This window comes from Pinus tabuliformis, chromosome 6 (genome assembly GCF_031772625.1).
Source record: "Pinus tabuliformis cultivar Carrire ecotype Pingquan chromosome 6, CPIR1, whole genome shotgun sequence".
NCBI classification, from domain to species: domain Eukaryota; kingdom Viridiplantae; phylum Streptophyta; class Pinopsida; order Pinales; family Pinaceae; genus Pinus; species Pinus tabuliformis.
This window is the reverse complement of record NC_142292.1, coordinates 650,669,387-650,688,967: the sequence shown is the minus strand read 5'-3', so window position 1 is coordinate 650,688,967 and position 19,581 is coordinate 650,669,387. Positions and strand designations below refer to the sequence as shown.

General features: G+C 39.0%; 1 protein-coding gene across 1 annotated transcript; it reads right to left on the bottom strand.

Moving 5' to 3' along the window:
• Positions 1–3,817: 3,817 nt before the first annotated feature.
• Positions 3,818–5,394, bottom strand: LOC149260294 (uncharacterized). Its single transcript, XM_089457943.1, has 2 exons — positions 5,032–5,394; positions 3,818–4,168 (listed from the first exon to the last, which is right to left on the bottom strand). The coding sequence occupies exons 1-2, from the start codon at positions 5,392–5,394 to the stop codon at positions 3,818–3,820; spliced, it is 714 nt and encodes a 237-aa protein (XP_089314069.1).
• Between the last annotated feature and the right edge of the window lie 14,187 nt (positions 5,395–19,581).

Here is a 19,581-nt window from a genome sequence, read left to right as displayed (position 1 = left end):
ACAAACTACTCAAAGCCCATTCAGTTTCAGAGTGTTCGATTCCTTCATTACAGTTCACCTCCAGCTATTCCAGATTCCTCCCCTCTTCCACAACAATAGATTATGAAATGCCAACACTGTGACCGAGTTGGCCATATGAAAGATCATTGTTTTTATCTTCATCCATGTAAGCACTGTCATAAAACCATTCATTCTTCAAATAGGTGCTTCAAAAAAAAACCTCCTGTAAGAACAAAGATTCATCTTGGATAGATCGCTTCTTGGAAATGGGCATCAACAACTAAGAAGATATTCCAGTCATATGTCAGAACTTGTTCTAGAATATTGAACAGTCTTGCAGTTGAGTTTTCTCCATTATCTCACCTTATATATGACAGGGGGGAAATGATGGTCATCTACAAGATTCAAAGCCACATCAAGCGAGCTTAAGCCACAAGTGGCCATACCAGATTCATAGTTGTAGCCAGAGACAAAGATTCCCTTGAGCATGCCTTTAGTCAGTGATACCTCTTCAAAGAATTTGGGACACTTCCTCTAGCAGAAGACTTCGGCTTCTTGCTAGCTTCGGAAGAGTTCCAGGAATTGCATTAAGTATTCCAAAGTTTTTGGTCATCCTCAAACCATCACAGGTTGAGACCTCCCTTTTCAGGTTGAGGTTCTCCCTTTTATGCGGGGTGAGACCTCCCTTTATTCGTTGAAGGTTTCCCTCTTCAAAACATCAGGAGCACTTCCTCTAGCAGAAGACCTGAGCTTCATGCCAGACTTGGAAGAGTTCTGGGAATTGCAGTAAGCATTCCAGTGTTGGTGGTCACCCTTAAACCACCGCCCTTTATACCAACATTTCAGAGAGGACATTTATCCTATTGGTGCCATGCAATTTTGCACATTTTGTATTACAACTCTCTTCTTGGACTCATACATAACCCTTTGGATTAAGTGAGGGAACGTTGGAAACCTAATCCTCTATGGGTTGGTGTAGATTGTGAAAAACCATGAGAGTATAAGAGACCTTCGGATGTGGAACCCAACGGTCACACAAATGTACTATAAATGTATATCATTGTCAAATAATAAATGTACTATGCTGCTTATCTTTAATATTCTATTGCTACCATGTGTGTGTTTAACAATCCACCATCCATCACATCATATGTAAGAGAAAATTCTAAGGTTCAAGCAGTGGAAGATCACATCAAGCATGAACAACAAGTTCTCCAACTCTTAAAGGATAACCTCACCTTGGCACAGAATAGAATGAAATAGCAGGCAGATCAACATCACAGTGAAAGGAGTTTTGATGTAGGTGATTGGGTATTCCTACGGCTACAACCATATAAACAAATGTCCCTCAAGAAATCTAAGAAGGATAATAAATTATCACCAAAGTATTATTGTCCATACAAGGTGTTGCAAAAGATAGGTACTATGCCATACAAATTGGAGCTTCCTGCAGCTTCTCGAGTGCACCCAATTTTCCATGTTTCATGCTTAAAGAAGGTTATAGGTGACAAGATCCCAGTTCAAACAATATTGCTAGAACTTGATGAGGAAGGAAAAATCATATTGGAACCTGAAGCAGTCAAAGAAACAAGAACTTGACATCTAAAAAATCGATCAATTTCAGAGTATCTCATCATGTGGAAGAACTTACCTGTTGAAGATTCCAATGGGAGGATGAGAATGTTATCCAGAAGCATCCAGAACAACTCAAGCATTGAGGAAAACAATTTTTTGAAGGAGAGGGACATGTTAAGTCCCTATAATACTAGTGATTCCCCCATTACTATTGTCATTATATCTCTTGTTCTTATTTTTGTGCCCCTATTATCCCCATATTGTCATTATTGTGCCCCATAGAAGCCCACTATTATTATTTTTGTGTCCTTATATTATTATTGTTAGGTCAGCTTTCGTTATATTGTGACCCCTTAGACTCCCATATATAGAAATGAGGTTTTTTCATTTGAATCATCCAAGAATTGTTCATTTGTGTAATGTGTTATCACAAAATCGTGTACTGATGGCTGCTACCAGTTAGACTTTATGTAACTACTTTAGACCAGGCTTTAGACTAAGGCTTAGCCTCCTTAGTCAGAGAGGGCTCTCTCACAGATTTTTGATATGAATTAATAACAAGAAAAGATGGCTAACTCTTCAAACAGTACATGAAAATAAGCTGGTTGGAACAACAAAATAACACTTCTTCCATTGGGCTCATGGAGTCAAACACCTCTGCAGTAAACTATTAACTACTCAATCATGGAAGCCAAGGCATATAATGTTTAAACCCTCAGAACATTTCTCAAAAGGAACCTCAACTCATAAATATACACAGGAAGTCTGAGCACTAGGTGAATTCAGAGTGATTGCATATTTAGTGAGCTGTAAAACATAAAAGGATAAAAACAAAGCCACATATATTCTGAGCACTTGAACACATGATGAATCTTGGGAAGAAAAAGTAATCTTTATATTACTGTCAAAAGTCTTTTACATAAGCTGATATAAAACTCCGTTTTTTCATAAATCTCCAACCCCTATTACATCCTAGTCTGATCCCTTTATAGGAATACATTCTTCCCTCTCTAGAGCGAGCTCAAAGGCTCTATTAACTACTCCTATATGCTATTTAACTAATTCATTAATTACAAAAGTGGTGAGCTGTAATTACACAAAATCCTAATCAAACTTAAACACTAATTCCATTCTCCTCATAACATGATTCTTCTTGGATCCTTGACAGCTGTCCTCCTTCAGTTAGGCTAAGATGGCTGAGCTAAAGATGCAATAAACCACCTAACCTTGGATGCTTGAAAGCGCTGATGGCTCATTAATTGATCAAAAGATGTGCTCTGTTTTTACGGTCTCTGTCTCCCAACATTCTCCGAAAATGTAGCAGCATGTTCCCAAATCTTTAATAACTCAAAGTATTGAATGCTGCTACCAAATACCATGTCTCCAGATGAGCTGTAGGCTGTATTGATGTACAGGTGTCTCTCTTTTAACATTCCCGGTCAAACTGTTTATTCTGCATTGAAAACATCACCTACAGCAGTTTCGTAGCGCGCTACGAAACTGCTGTGTGATTTAAAAAACACAGTCTTCCTCTAAACTCCTCACAAAATTGAATAGTTGTTGTTGCCATTCTTCAGTTTCTGCTGTAATCTTTGCTTGTGTACTGTTTAGTTCACGGCATTCTTCAGACATGCTAGAATATTCTGCATCAAGTGAACAAAGTTGATAATCCTTTATCCAATTAATAGTACCCATGGAAAAACCGACTTCATGTAGCATAACACATTCATGATAGCCAGCACATTCCTGTAACAGTACTTGAGATGCATTTGCTATTAAAGTACTCAACCCTGACCAAAATATATTTGCAGCAAAGGTGCGGAATTCTGAAGGTATATAAACAAGGCAGTCCAATATAACTTTGGCTATAACTCTGAGAGCCTGAGTGTCTTAATCAACCTTCTGAGATCTGTCATTATAATCATATAGAATATGTGGTTTTCCCAAAACCGATGTATGCACAGAAACATCATGACCCTACATCTCCTTTTGCTGCTATTTCTTACAGTTAATGTAATTTTATGTCTTATCCAAAGGCATAAAAGTTGTATATTATGATGTTGGTCTGCCCATCCAATACAATCAACAAGAAGACTTTATCAATTTCTTCTGTTGCCATACACACAAGTCTGAATCATTCCTTGAACTCTTTCGGCTCAAAAGTGCTATTATTTCTATTTTCTCACTGTACTTGACTCATGCAAATTGCACCTACCCTTTCGTGAGGCCCTGCATACATATCTTATTGACTGTGAAACCCCTGATGCAACCTGACATCAAGCACAAGCATGCTTCGGTGTAACTTCAAGTCAGCAACATGCATTGCCTCCTCTATTTTCGTTGAAGCTCTGGATACACAGCCTTTTGAAAGAGCCTCCCTATTGGATCCTGGTAGATACATGTTTGAGCTAATGCCTAATCCATAGTGAAGGGTTCCATCAATCTCAACCACATATATAGTGTGTGTAAACCCATGAAGACTGCACTCAAGTTCTGGCAGCTCATCCAATAAAGATTCTGCAAGTGCTCTAGGATGGGTCTGTAATCTGAATTTTAGTTTTAATAATGCTTTGCAATCCAATAAAGTTGAATCCTGAGAATCAAATGCACCACCAGATCCAGAAAAGACATTTTCCTACACTTCTTCATCATTTTTATTGCATGCCCAAGGTTTAGAACTCGGACTCAGAAGTTCTATCAATGACCTGATGTGTGATACCATCTGAACTTTACTAGAGACAACATATTGGCACCAGTACATCCTCATAATATACCCTCGAAGAAAAGTACATAAAATATGTTGTTCAAATTCTTGAGGTGGTACTCTACAATTCCGCAGTAGAACCAAACATGGCCCATTGTATTCCCATTCCTTGAAACTAATTGGAGGAAGAGGATTACAGGGTTCAATAAGTACAACCGAGGAGTCAACCTTTGGAGGAGGCCTGAAATTGTTCTTGCCAACTTTGAAGAGATGTGAAACACGAGCTAGCTATTTAGTATTCACTAAAAGCCGGCAATACAAATTATCTCCTAGATTTGCAACAAGTCTCATAGCAAACTCTCTTTGGAACATGATAATGGCACATCTAAAAATTGGTCTGTGTGATAACAATTTAAATGTAAACGGAGAAGATATCTGGTAAGGAATATTTGCTACACACACACATCGAAATAAGGCAGTTCACATTTGAGAACATCTCCTTGAATGGCCTGCAGCCGAATGGCACTGCTTGTGCCTTGTACCCTGCGCTGCAATTCCAACACCATACGAGGATCCAAACCGATTGCTATTACCTTCTTGGCTACCTCTGATACCTAGTTCTGCGTTTTCTCTGATACCCACGGTTCAGAATAAAAATACAATCAATACCTTATCACACTCTGCATCAACTGAACATATTGACTGTAACAAATACCCATTATTATTGTACACAATTTTGAGATGACAAATACGGTTCTGTTGGTTCCGAAGACTAAAGTTGCAGGCCCTTGGTTATGCGCTCCCAATGCACTTATGATATTTCCAAGTGCCAATAAACTCTTGTTAATGTGAACACCTTCTTTGAAATGGAGACCATCCGCACCTGTCTTCTTGGCTCGTTCAGAACCTGCAAGATCCACTAAGTGAAGCTTTGCACATAGAAAATCTTCACACCGATCTTCTGCAGTACCTGGATCACCACTTAATGCCGCATCCCATTTCCTCGTATTCACCATGTTGATTGTAAAGATAGCATGAGAACGACTGGATTGATTATTCATGTTAGTGCTTCCAGTAGCTCGACACAACGACCCTTGAGCTAAAACAGAAGCCATTTCTTCTTGAGCGGTGACATCTATCTCTGTTACACCTGTAAGATTTATTCCTTGTTTCCCGAATTTTTATGGGTGACTTTACATGGAGTGTTGGCTTTCCACTACCCAGACCATCTAGCTTCGCTGCAGTTGGAGGATTTGGGTCAAGTAGATCATGCACTTCTTCTTTCAGAATCAATCATTACAGTTCTGCTGTTTCCTCCAAGAGAATCCTATCTCCTCCAGCGCCATTTGTATTATCACTTATGTTGGTGCCAGACAAACGAGCTGGAATGGCGGTTCCTATTGAAAGTGCATTATGTTCACCTCATAACCACCGCAACTTTTGCTTGTACAACTGTCAACCGTCTCTTTGCAAGCACCCATATTATGACAGGTTGCATTACCGCCAACTTGGAACATGAGTGATACAGAAGGGCAACTCATTTCCATTCCTTACACATAATGATATTCCCACGATACCTTTAGCAGAAAATGTTAGCTGAATGCTCTTCTTTTCCTGAGCTCCACTGGGCATTTTTTCCTGTTGTTTCCAACAGTGTATGTACAGTGCGTGGTAGAACATGTAGAGGTAAAGAGGTTGTCACAAGTGTAGTTTTTCGCCTTTTACAAGTTGCTAAAACTGTAGGAACATGTTTCTGGAAAGAGAAAAGCAAGCTGGATCTTTTTCAAGATTGAGAAGTTCAAATGACACATATGATGACTGTATAAAAATCAATCTTTGAACATGAAGTCTTACTCCTGTGTAGCAGTTATCAACAATTTTGCAAATGTCTTGATCTAGCTTTGCTACATCTACCGGAATTGTAAGGTCAATCTCCTTGAGACCGAAGTAAAGAGCATTCACCGAAGTATTGGGTAAAACATCACCAGGATTTACCATAATGCCCTCAGCCACAAAAGAAGTAATTATTAAACATGTTTCCTCTTGAAGATTAATCTTAATGAGCTGCAACTGAACAACTGTTTGTGATGGACCAAGAAGGCTCTGGTGTGGCTCTAAACACTGCAGTGTCAATAGTAGTAAGCACCATTCGGGCAGGAACCTTATCATCAAAATTTAGTATATGAACCTTGTGCTGAAAGCTCGATCCAATCCCCAATTTCGTAGCGCGCTACGAAACCGCCTAAACATGTAGCGCTGCGAAGCTGCTAAAAGAATTCTGGCGCTGCGAAAACACCCTGTCTTTAAGCTAGGCTAAAAATTTTTGGCAACAGCATTTTCAGTGATAACAGTGGCTCCACTTGGGATAGTGTGCCCTTGTGGTACACTAAGAACTCGCAGGTCCAGTGCCTTACCCATTTATGACAAACAGAAATTTGCTTAACAAGCATGACTGTAGGAGAAAGAAAGCTACATCTACTGAAAAATGCTCAGTTGACCTTGAGCTTATTTGTATTTACCTATACCTACCTACCCTAACAATTTCAACTTCCTTCTGCTCAATCAATATGAAATTTCCAATGTAGCCAATCATTTACCTTATCTGACATTTGAGTCCTTTGGCTGCATCGGAGTTCAGAGCTACAATGGTATTGTGATGACCGCTGCCACTGGAATTGTCTCGGATCTTTATAAGTAAACTGAAACATTGGAGAGTAAAACTCTTCCATGTAATCAGCTATAGGATCCCAGAATACACGATCAGCTTGATTTTTCTTGTAACTTTCTGGCTGTGCAAACTGATCTACAACAGCAGTGTGCATCTCCTCAAGCGTAAAAGAAAAAGGAACCAGCATTCTTTCCTTGTGTTCTGTCACAGAAAGCTTCTGAAAATAATGATCATGATCATGAAAATTATATGCCTGAATTTGACCTTCTAAACCTTCAATGTCTTTCTCAATGTCTTTGGCAAATTCATCAAAAAATTTCATCTTATCCTCTGCCTTGCAGTCAAAGGATTTTAGATATGAGGACAAGGACAAAGAGAAATATTCATTTGTTTCTTCTTTGCTATAATCATTATTCCATTTCTTAAAATCTTCAACCGAGGGAGAGTCTGCCACCAACTCTGACCTATCTATCCATTCCTCCAAAAACATGAGCCAAAGGTCTTGAAATGACTTAATGGATTTGGCAGGAAAGCATTCAACCCACTGTTTGCATTTCCCTTGAAGTGAATCATAGAATAACCTTATACAAACATCCTCATGTTTAACTCTAAGAAGCTCTAAAAATTCACAAAAATCTGATATATGCTTCAAGGTTAAACTCAAATCTTCTCCGTTGAATTTGGGACCATTCCTTAGAAAATATGCATCCTTGGGAAAATGATTTGGGAAACCATGAATTCCTGAGAAATCTATGCATGCATACCTTGAACTAAGAATGGCAGCTTCTGGGTCCTTCATAACTCCAGTGGAATCACCATGAATGTATGAACTTTGAATTCTTCAACAATGGAGTCGCCAAGGTAGGTTTGCAGCCTCGAAAACCACTTTGAACTCCTGCTACCTTTAGAAATTCAATCTTTAAACTTCGGGAATGAGTAATCATCAGGCTCCCGGCAAACGCACCAAAATGTTATCACAAAATCGTGTACTGATGGCTGCTACCAGTTAGACTTTATGTAACTACTTCAGACCAGGCTTTAGACTAAGGCTTAGCCTCCTTAGTCAGAGAGGGCTCTCTCACAGATTTTTGATATGAATTAATAACAAGAAAAGATGGCTAACTCTTCAAACAGTACATGAAAATAAGCTGGTTGGAACAACAAAATAACACTTCTTCCATTGGGCTCATGGAGTCAAACACCTCTGCAGTAAACTATTAACTACTCAATCATGGAAGCCAAGGCATATAATGTTTAAACCCTCAGAAAATTTCTCAAAAGGAACCTCAACTCATAAATATACACAGGAAGTCTGAGCACTAGGTGAATTCAGAGTGATTGCATATTTAGTGAGCTGTAAAACATAAAAGGATAAAAACAAAGCCACATATATTCTGAGCACTTGAACACATGATGAATCTTGGGAAGAAAAAGTAATCTTTATATTACTGTCAAAAGTCTTTTACATAAGCTGATATAAAAACTCCGTTTTTTCATAAATCTCCAACCCCTATTACATCCTAGTCTGATCCCTTTATAGGAATACATTCTTCCCTCTCTAGAGCGAGCTCAAAGGCTCTATTAACTACTCCTATATGCTATTTAACTAATTCATTAATTACAAAAGTGGTGAGCTGTAATTACACAAAATCCTAATCAAACTTAAACACTAATTCCATTCTCCTCGTAACATGATTCTTCTTGGATCCTTGACAGCTGTCCTCCTTCAGTTAGGCTGAGATGGCTGAGCTAAAGATGCAATAAACCACCTAACCTTGGATGCTTGAAAGCGCTGATGGCTCATTAATTGATCAAAAGATGTGCTCTGTTTTTACGGTCTCTGTCTCCCAACATTCTCCGAAAATGTAGCAGCATGTTCCTGAATCTTTAATAACTCAAAGTATTGAACGCTGCTACCAAATACCATGTCTCCAGATGAGCTGTAGTTTGTATTGATGTACAGGTGTCTCTCTTTTAACATTCCCGGTCAAACTGTTTATTCTGCATTGAAAACATCACCTACAGCAGTTTCGTAGCGCGCTACGAAACTGCTGTGTGATTTAAAAAACACAGTCTTCCTCTAAACTCCTCACAAAATTGAATAGCTGTTGTTGCCATTCTTCAGTTTCTGCTGTAATCTTTGCTTGTGTATTGTTTAGTTCACGGCATTCTTTAGACATGCTAGAATATTCTGCATCAAGTGAACAAAGTTGATAATCCTTTATCCAATTAATAGTACCCATGGAAAAACCGAGTTCATGTAGCATAACACATTCATGATAGCCAGCACATTCCTGTAACAGTACTTGAGATGCATTTGCTGTTAAAGTACTCAACCCTGACCAAAATATATTTGCAGCAAAGGTGCGGAATTCTGAAGGTATATAAACAAGGCAGTCCAATATAACTTTGGCTATAACTCTGAGAGCCTGAGTGTCTTAATCAACCTTCTGAGATCTGTCATTATAATCATATAGAATATGTGGTTTTCCCAAAACCGATGTATGCACAGAAACATCATGACCCTACATCTCCTTTTGCTGCTATTTCTTAGAGTTAATGTAATTTTATGTCTTATCCAAAGGCATAAAAGTTGTATATTATGATGCTGGTCTGCCCATCCAATACAATCAACAAGAAGACTTTATCAATTTCTTCTGTTGCCATACACACAAGTCTGAATCATTCCTTGAACTCTTTCGGCTCAAAAGTGCTGTTATTTCTATTTTCTCACTGTACTTGACTCATGCAAATTGCACCTACCCTTTCGTGAGGCCCTGCATACATATCTTATTGACTGTGAAACCCCTGATGCAACCCGACATCAAGCACAAGCATGCTTCAGTGTAACTTCAAGTCAGCAACATGCATTGCCTCCTCTATTTTCGTTGAAGCTCTGGATACACAGCCTTTTGAAAGAGCCTCCCTATTGGATCCTGGTAGATACATGTTTGAGCTAATGCCTAATCCATAGTGAAGGGTTCCATCAATCTCAACCACATATATAGTGTGTGTAAACCCATGAAGACTGCACTCAAGTTCTGGCAGCTCATCCAATAAAGATTCTGCAAGTGCTCTAGGATGGGTCTGTAATCTGAATTTTAGTTTTAATAATGCTTTGCAATCCAATAAAGTTGAATCCTGAGAATCAAATGCACCACCAGATCCAGAAAAGACATTTTCCTACACTTCTTCATCATTTTTATTGCATGCCCAAGGTTTAGAACTCGGACTCAGAAGTTCTATCAATGACCTGATGTGTGATACCATCTGAACTTTACTAGAGACAACATATTGGCACCAGTACATCCTCATAATATACCCTCGAAGAAAAGTACATAAAATATGTTGTTAAAATTCTTGAGGTGGTACTCTACAATTCCGCAGCAGAACCAAACATGGCCCATTGTATTCCCATTCCTTGAAACTAATTGGAGGAAGAGGATTACAGGGTTCAATAAGTACAACCGAGGAGTCAACCTTTGGAGGAGGCCTGAAATTGTTCTTGCCAACTTTGAAGAGATGTGAAACACGAGCTAGCAATTTAGTATTCACTGAAAGCCGGCAATACAAATTATCTCCTGGATTTGCAACAAGTCTCATAGCAAACTCTCTTTGGAACATGATAATGGCACATCTAAAAATTGGTCTGTGTGATAACAATTTAAATGTAAACGGAGAAGATATCTGGTAAGGAATATTTGCTACACACACACATCGAAATAAGGCAGTTCACATTTGAGAACATCTCCTTGAATGGCCTGCAGCCGAATGGCACTGCTTGTGCCTTGTACCCTGCGCTGCAATTCCAACACCATACGAGGATCCAAACCGATTGCTATTACCTTCTTGGCTACCTCTGATACCTAGTTCTGCGTTTTCTCTGATACCCACGGTTCAGAATAAAAATACAATCAATACCTTATCACACTCTGCATCAACTGAACATATTGACTGTAACAAATACCCATTATTATTGTACACAATTTTGAGATGACAAATACGGTTCTGTTGGTTCCGAAGACTAAAGTTGCAGGCCCTTGCTTATGCGCTCCCAATGCACTTATGATATTTCCAAGTGCCAATAAACCCTTGTTAATGTGAACACCTTCTTTGAAACGGAGACCATCCGCACCTGTCTTCTTGGCTCGTTCAGAACCTGCAAGATCCACTAAGTGAAGCTTTGCACATAGAAAATCTTCACACCGATCTTCTGCAGTACCTGGATCACCACTTAATGCCGCATCCCATTTCCTCGTATTCACCATGTTGATTGTAAAGATAGCATGAGAACGACTGGATTGATTATTCATGTTAGTGCTTCCAGTAGCTCGACACAACGACCCTTGAGCTAAAACAGAAGCCATTTCTTCTTGAGCGGTGACATCTATCTCTGTTACACCTGTAAGATTTATTCCACCATTAGCTGTTTCCCGAATTTGTATGGGTGACTTTACATGGAGTGTTGGCTTTCCACTACCCGGACCATCTAGCTTCGCTGCAGCTGGAGGATTTGGGTCAAGTAGATCATGCACTTCTTCTTTCAGAATCAATCATTACAGTTCTGCTGTTTCCTCCAAGAGAATCCTATCTCCTCCAGCGCCATTTGTATTATCACTTATGTTGGTGCCAGACAAACGAGCTGGAATGGCGGTTCCTATTGAAAGTGCATTATGTTCACCTCATAACCACCGCAACTTTTGCTTGTACAACTGTCAACCGTCTCTTTGCAAGCACCCATATTATGACAGGTTGCATTACCGCCAACTTGGAACATGAGTGATACAGAAGGGCAACTCATTTCCATTCCTTACACATAATGATATTCCCCCGGTACCTTTAGCAGAAAATGTTAGCTGAATGCTCTTCTTTTCCTGAGCTCCACTGGGCATTTTTTCCTGCTGTTTCCAACAGTGTATGTACAGTGCGTGGTAGAACATGTGGAGGTAAAGAGGTTGTCACAAGTGTAGTTTTTCGCCTTTTACAAGTTGCTAAAACTGTAGGAACATGTTTCTGGAAAGAGAAAAGCAAGCTGGATCTTTTTCAAGATTGAGAAGTTCAAATGACACATATGATGACTGTATAAAAATCAATCTTTGAACATGAAGTCTTACTCCTGTGTAGCAGTTATCAACAATTTTGCAAATGTCTTGATCTAGCTTTGCTACATCTACCGGAATTGTAAGGTCAATCTCCTTGAGACCGAAGTAAAGAGCATTCACCGAAGTATTGGGTAAAACATCACCAGGATTTACCATAATGCCCTCAGCCACAAAAGAAGTAATTATTAAACATGTTTCCTCTTGAAGATTAATCTTAATGAGCTGCAACTGAACAACTGTTTGTGATGGACCAAGAAGGCTCTGGTGTGGCTCTAAACACTGCAGTGTCAATAGTAGTAAGCACCATTCGGGCAGGAACCTTATCATCAAAATTTAGTATATGAACCTTCTGCTGAAAGCTCGAGCCAATCCCCAATTTCGTAGCGCGCTACGAAACCGCCTAAACATGTAGCGCTGCGAAGCTGCTAAAAGAATTCTGGCGCTGCGAAAACACCCTGTCTTTAAGCTAGGCTAAAAAATTTTGGCAACAGCATTTTCAGTGATAACATAATGTAAAGGAGGTTGCCCCCTCAAAGAGGCTGATTTCTAAGTTGTTGATCTATCTTTTCTATCTTTTTGTGAGCTAGTTTCATAACAAGGCCACATGACATAGCAACACATCTTTTATCCTCCTCACTAAGAATAATATAACAAAAATTGTAAATAAATGTGAGAAAGAGATCATTCTAAAGATGGAGGATGGAATTTTGACCCTTGTGATATACCTATTGATGAGCCTCATCACCATTATTTCTCAATAATAAACAGGCCTTTGAGCCTCATTATAATGCAGTTCAGAGGTAAGCAGCTGCCACATATCTTCTAAGAGATAAGCTACAATTGTTATCACCAAAAAATGATCACCTAGCCATTTCTTACGAGGTTTATCGAAATACACCATGTAGGATTAACTTTACCATCGTAAAATCACTTTCACTGTGGAAAATAATTTACTGAACCACTAGTATTAAATTATTTTCTATTTTAAATAAAAAAACTGATGAGAATAAGTAGATAAATCATTATTTATTTAATTTTCTCTGGGAATAATTATTAAATCATTATTTAAATAATTATTCCTTGTCACATTTGACTAAATCCCGCATGAATAATTAAATAAATCACTACTAATTTATTATTCCTTATTTCCATTATTGGAATAATTGTTAAATCACTATTTAATAATTATTTCAATTTCACACCATTCTTTATCCTTGCGAAATAATTAATAAATCATTTTATTTGTTTATTATTTCTAAATAAATACATTTAACCATTTTAATTTTTTTTCCCTCTCCAATAAATATAATAAAGTATTCCATGCGATCAGATCTTGATTTGGTTAATATTATTTGATTAATCTCCATTTTTTAGATTAACTCAATACTTTGTTATAAATAGGAAGGTTTTTCATTCATTCTTCACCATGATCATAATCATCGTCACCATTATCATCTTTTTGGTTTTGAGCTACCATTTGAGTTCTCCACATTTTTTTTTAGTTTCTCACATATTGAAAGATAAGATTATTTGCAAAAGCATCAAGGGCATCAAAGGACCCATCCCACGGAGGGGGAATTACAGAGCCTTTTGTAGATATCCTTGACCAGGTGTTTTTAATAAAGAATTTATTTAATTAAAGTCTTTCCATTTACATTATTACATTCAATATCTTTTTTGTTTAAATTTTTTTGTATCGTCTATATTTTTTTGCAATTTTTTCTATTTTTATTGCATATCTAAATCGCAATAAGTCATCAACTTGTTGTTAGGGCTACTCATCACCTAGTGATTTAAGTGATGTGCTTTTGGTACACCTTCCAAGAAATTTCACACTAACAAGTGGCAACTCAACTGGGTCTTTTAAGTTACATTTGTTATCAGCAAATGGCGACTACAGTGGTGTAATAACAACATTATTTGGTCACTGAAGTTTCAGTAAATTTCAGGGTTTTCTACAGCTATTTTTAGCCTCTCAATTTCTATTTAGAGTATTATTTCATTTTTTATAAAATTTTCGGATTCTTGTGGTTTTCAGGTTCTTTCCGCAAGTCACAGGTACCAGCCGAGCACAAGACAATGAAATTTATATGATACCTATTGACTGAGAGTCCCAGGAGAAAAACACACTTTTCAGCCCTTGAACTGTGTTCCAGAGCACACTATTTGCCCATAAAACTGTGTCTTCCGTTGTTCTAGGTCAGTACCTACATTTTGGTTTTTTTTTCCAAATTTTTTTAGAATTTTTTTTAGAATTGTCGAGAGTCTTGTCTACAAATTGGCTTGGGGTATTTCACCTCTATTTTTAGTCTCTCTTAGGCCTATATACACTTAATTTGTCTCTTTAAGGAAGGAACAAGTCCCCTAGGGTTTATAGTACACCTCAACATTGTTAGGAAGAGATTTGTTGAGTGAGGAGTCTAGGGTTTCAGAATTTTCAGCCACTGATTTTCAGAGCCTGATCCATTACTTTTCAACTCTTTTGGATATGTTTCTTTTACCTTTTCTCCCTTTAGAGTTTGGGTTTGTCTTTTCCCCCTTAGCATCCCCTTGAGCATCCTAGGTTTTAGAGCTTCACTCCTATCCTTTGCAACATTTTTTACCTCTAGTTTTTGTTGTTTGTTTGCACCATTTACAACATATTAGTGCATCTAGATCTCATTCCCTTGAAACTAGATCATTTAGTAATTTTTATGTGTCTTTGAGTAGCTTGTTTTCCCTCTCTTGCTTAGCTACTTGGTGAACCTTGTGGGTGGTATTTTGTGTGCTTGGTTGGCTATTTATTTTCTAGCATTTTCAAATTTAGTTACAGTATTTCAACACTTTATTTTAGTAGCACATGGCATCATAAAACATGCTCAATTAACTCATCCACTTGACATATTATTTTCACACACTCACACCTTAAGAGAACATGAGCTTGGTTAACACTGCCAAGCCAAGACTTGAAACACTACACCTTAATAAATCAACACACATAGATTAAGCCCACTTGGGCACCAAGGCCAAACAATCTTTGTAGTGTAGGTGTAGGATTGGTGGGATAGGTTTCCAATAACACCCATCAATAGATTTCATTGAGACATAGAAGTTGACATATTAGGGATCTTAAAATCCTTCACCATCCAAAGGTCCAAAGCCAGAGTGCATCATAAACTCGATTCAGAGGGGGTTAGTCTAGGTCATCATGCGAGAGGTACTCCTCATGGCTACCCAACCAGTAGAAGGGAATCTCATGAGTTGGCTGACTACCAAGAAGCTCAAGACTCGACCACCCCTATGGGACGAAGGTAACCATAGTGACCAATCTTAGGAAAACACCATATATGACTGGTTGTGGGAAGCAGTTTGTTCTCTACCCCACCTCTCTAGATAGCTCTGCTTGCGAGGATCGGATTCCATCAAGTAAGAAGTTCTTTGGTAGATCATCTGAAATAGTAGATCTAGGATCGTTTAAGGATTTATATCACCTATAGGCTAGAGGTGTTTTTCTTTGATAGGACGAGTTTTCTTGTCTTAGAGTAACATCATTAATATAGTTAGTTTACACTTGGCACCACTGCGGTAGGTGTTTTCTTATTGTTTGTTACTCTTATATTCCTATCATTACCCTTTATTTCATAGATTATTATTGTCTTGACATCATTGTGCCCCCTAAGCATTTTTCAAATAGACTTCAAGGTCTTCACGCTTAGTTCCCGTTAGGACATATTACTTCTCCCCGTCGAGTTAGATTTCATCCTCCCAGTCCTCCATCGATTCATCATTTTGATTCCCATTCTACTGATTCATCTGGTACCCCTTTTGATTCCATGTCTTCTCAACCCCGTATCACCACCATGTCATGCACCAACATGATTGCGCGAAAATAGGGTGGTAATCTAGGTACCGACCAGGGTATCCCCACCAATGGAACCCCCACCAGTGTGGTCACTCCTACTCTATTTATTCCTTTTATGGCTAGTTTGAGTCTCCTTGATTTCAGCCAGCTTAACAATGAGTCTCTTCTCCATGATCCCACTTGGCTAGTTATGCGTACTAAACTCCCTTCATACATCCCAAAGTTTGAAGGTAATCCTGGAGAAGATCCCACTAATCATGTTCACTCATTCCACATGTGATGTTCATCAAATTCAATTACTGAAGACTCCATCTGTCTTCATCTATTCCAATGCACGCTTACTAGAGCTGCTGCTAAGTGGCATGTCAATCAACCTAGAGCCACTCATTCCACTTTTGCAAGTCTTGCCAAAGCTTTTATTTCCTATTTCCAGTCACCTCTCCATTATGACACCGATGTCGAACTTTTGACTTCTTTCTGTCAAACTTCTGCCACCCGCATTTCCGACCATGTTCAGGAATGGCGAAGAAGGAGGAGCATCTATAGAGCTCCTAAATTTGAATACCGCATCTATATGGATTGGTTCCATAGATCGCTTTTGGCCCCATTTTCTAAAGATGTCGCGTCACACTTCCCCTAGTTTTAGGAAGATGCGCTCCAAGTAGCCTTAAAATTTGATCTGATCTATTCTAAATCATGTTATGTTTATATTTTCATCCGCGATCTACCTCGGCCTGGTGCTGCTAATGCACTGGGGGCATCTCCTATCATGGATGGAATAGTTGGAACCACTTCACACCCTCAAAAATATACTACACCTCCGATGAGTTATGCTCCACCTTAGGGAGGGACCAGTTCCTCCTACAATTATCCCTCCCCGAATCCTCCATAGGGTAACTCTTATCCAGGTCCTAACATTCCATATATATGTCAACGCTCCTGTTTCCATGTCAATGTTGGAAGTCCCTTAGACATGCCCATACCAACGAAAGGATTTACTATCTACTTTGGGTGTCGTGTATCCCCAAGATGATCATATGATTGTATTTCATGTTGACATGTTAAAAAATCCTCCCCTACCTTCATCTGTTGCATTTCAAATACTAGTCTCCATTAGAAATGCCATTATTTAGTGGTGTATCATAGATGAAGGCACCTCCACCTGTGTGATGGCTACCAGTGTTTGGAAGCAACTTGGTTCCCCTAACCTATCCCCATCCACCATCACTCTTCATGCATGGGATGGTCATCTTTCACAGCCCATTGTCTTGTTTCACAACTACCCAGTCATGATTGCTGACAAGGCTCTCTCTATTGACCATGAAATCATTAATTCTCCCTTAGACTATAACATCATTTTGGGTCGTAGTTATACCTATGTTATGTTAATTGTCACATTTTTGGTTCACCATAATATGTTCTTTCCCCACAATGGAAATATCATCACCATTAATCAGTTCATGTACTTGACCCCAAAGCCTAGACTTCACCTCAGTCCAACATTTCTTCCATGGCTGATAATAAGATTGTCTCATCCTTCACCAATGTCTCTCCAAGATTTTTTAAAGACTCCACTTTTCTTGGTTCTTACTGTGGTCCACCACCTACTCCTTTTAAGCCTATCTAATTTAGTGTTTGCATTCTCAAAGCATCGCGCACCTCCCACAAATGGTCTAGTATGCCTTCACAGCAGATAGCACCTCTGGAACCTATTGTTCCTAACTCAACCCAGTCTTATGGTACTACTCCTCAAGGATCATTTCCTTCTATTGATGTATCTCCTAATCCATTTCCACCCAGAACCATTCCCCCAGGACATAACTATCTTGGAGAAGTTCCTCCATGCCATTATCTTTTTGGTCAAATATTGTTCTTATTTCCCCCCTGGAGTTTATTCTACACCTATTATGGCTACGTTGAGTCTACCCAACATTACCTTGTGTCCCAGTATGTTACATCAATCCTCCCGCAAAAACTCCATCCAATCAACTTAAATTTTACACTGCTTTGACCCTGATCCAACCTATTGTTCCTACCCCTGCCTCTTCTTTAGTTCATCATCAGCCTCAATAGGAGCCTAATCCCATTATGAAAGCATCTAGTTAGAGGGACAAAGCCTAGAAAAATGGAACCAAAGGTAAGGCATGCCTAGCGACTCCAACTCCTCCTAAGCTGCCAAAGCCTATTCCTCCTTGCGATTTATGTGATGTTGTCAGTCATGTGACCAATAATTGTCCTGAACTCCCTCATGTTAAGGATGTGGTCTCTCATACTTTCCCTGATTCTAAGATTCCTAAGGTCCATGTCACCTTACTTGAATCAGCTAATAAGAACAGATCATTACACGTGCACCACCCATATGCTTTATGTACCATCATGCCCCCATTCACTGGATAGTTTGTCCTACCAACCTCTCCAGTGAACCATATACACATTGCATATTGTAGATGATTCATACCATACATTGAAACATTATACTCTATGTGATGCCACACTTACCATCTAGTCCCCGTGTTTGACTTGGTGGGGAGGGATGATCCTAGAACTTTTCTAGTAAGTTCATTCATTTATTCCTTTATTTCCTTAATTCTTCACCAGGAACCATCCATCCAAGAAGTATTAAGGGCATATTTAGACAAGTAAGGCCACCTACCTGAAAGTCACTAATCTTTATTCTAACAGTCATTTCATTGACTACAATCTCCATAAGGTTTAGGGCCTTCTCCTCCTCTCCAAATTCTCCAGCTCACTATGGAAATGAATTGGATTTGGGGGAAAGGGGCCTTTTTGTAGGAAAAATCCTAGTTGTTCCATCTCCCATTTTAGCCAAATCGTACCTCTATTTGATGAACTGTTGGTGCCATTGGAAAGATCTCACAGAGTTCTATAATGGGTCTCTTTTTTTCTTTGGCAATTTGATACTTCAATGGGAAGCCATTTTTTCCATGAAGTTTCACTTTGCCACTTATTCAAACCGAGTTCCTTCATTTGAGTTGCCCATACTCTAGTACCACTTTATCTTTGCACTCGTTGAATCACATGTTGATTTTTGTCATGAGTAACCATCATTTTCTCATGTTTTCATGGTCCCCTCCGAGTCTCCCCCACGTGGTAGCATCATCGAGTCACCCTTGTTCTGAGCATCCGAGATGGGTCACCCTTGTATTGATGGAATAAGTTTTGAGTCCCCTTGTGTCCAGTTACAGTTTCCCATACATTGTTGTGTCACATTCATCCCATTATTCATATTTTGCCTATATATTTACTGCTCCTTCTTTGCCAAACCCCTGTTTGAGTCACTGACAATCCCCTCCATAATTGAGTCAATCGATGCCAGGTAAACCATCCTTATTATTCTCTGACAAGGGAAGTCGTCTGTCAGCCACCCATCTTGTTGTTGGCATTATGATGCATGTGTTGTACTTGATGGTAACCCACTCGTAGAAGAACAACTCTCTTACATATGAATCTACAGAAGAGATATCAGATGTGACAGAATACATGGGGTGCAGGACAGCTCAAAGGAATCAGATGATAGATCTCAGTATGACAAGTTAGCTTTGCCATCAACTCCAAAGGGGGAGATTGTTGGCATTATGAGACAAGTGTTATCCTTGATGGCAACTCACACAGACGACAGAGCATAGTGCAACAGGTCAGTAGCAAGGAATTGATGATTAGACCACAAGAA

What these genes read in the sequence shown, in the direction of transcription:
- LOC149260294 (XM_089457943.1), bottom strand. Translation starts at nt 5,394, where the DNA reads ATGGCTTCTGTTTTAGCTCAAGGGTCGTTGTGTCGAGCTACTGGAAGC. An exon ending in TCTTCGGAACCAACAGAACC is followed by an intron (nt 4,169 to 5,031) that starts GTATTTGTCATC and finishes TTTGATTCTCAG; the next exon opens with GATTCAACTTTATTGGATTG.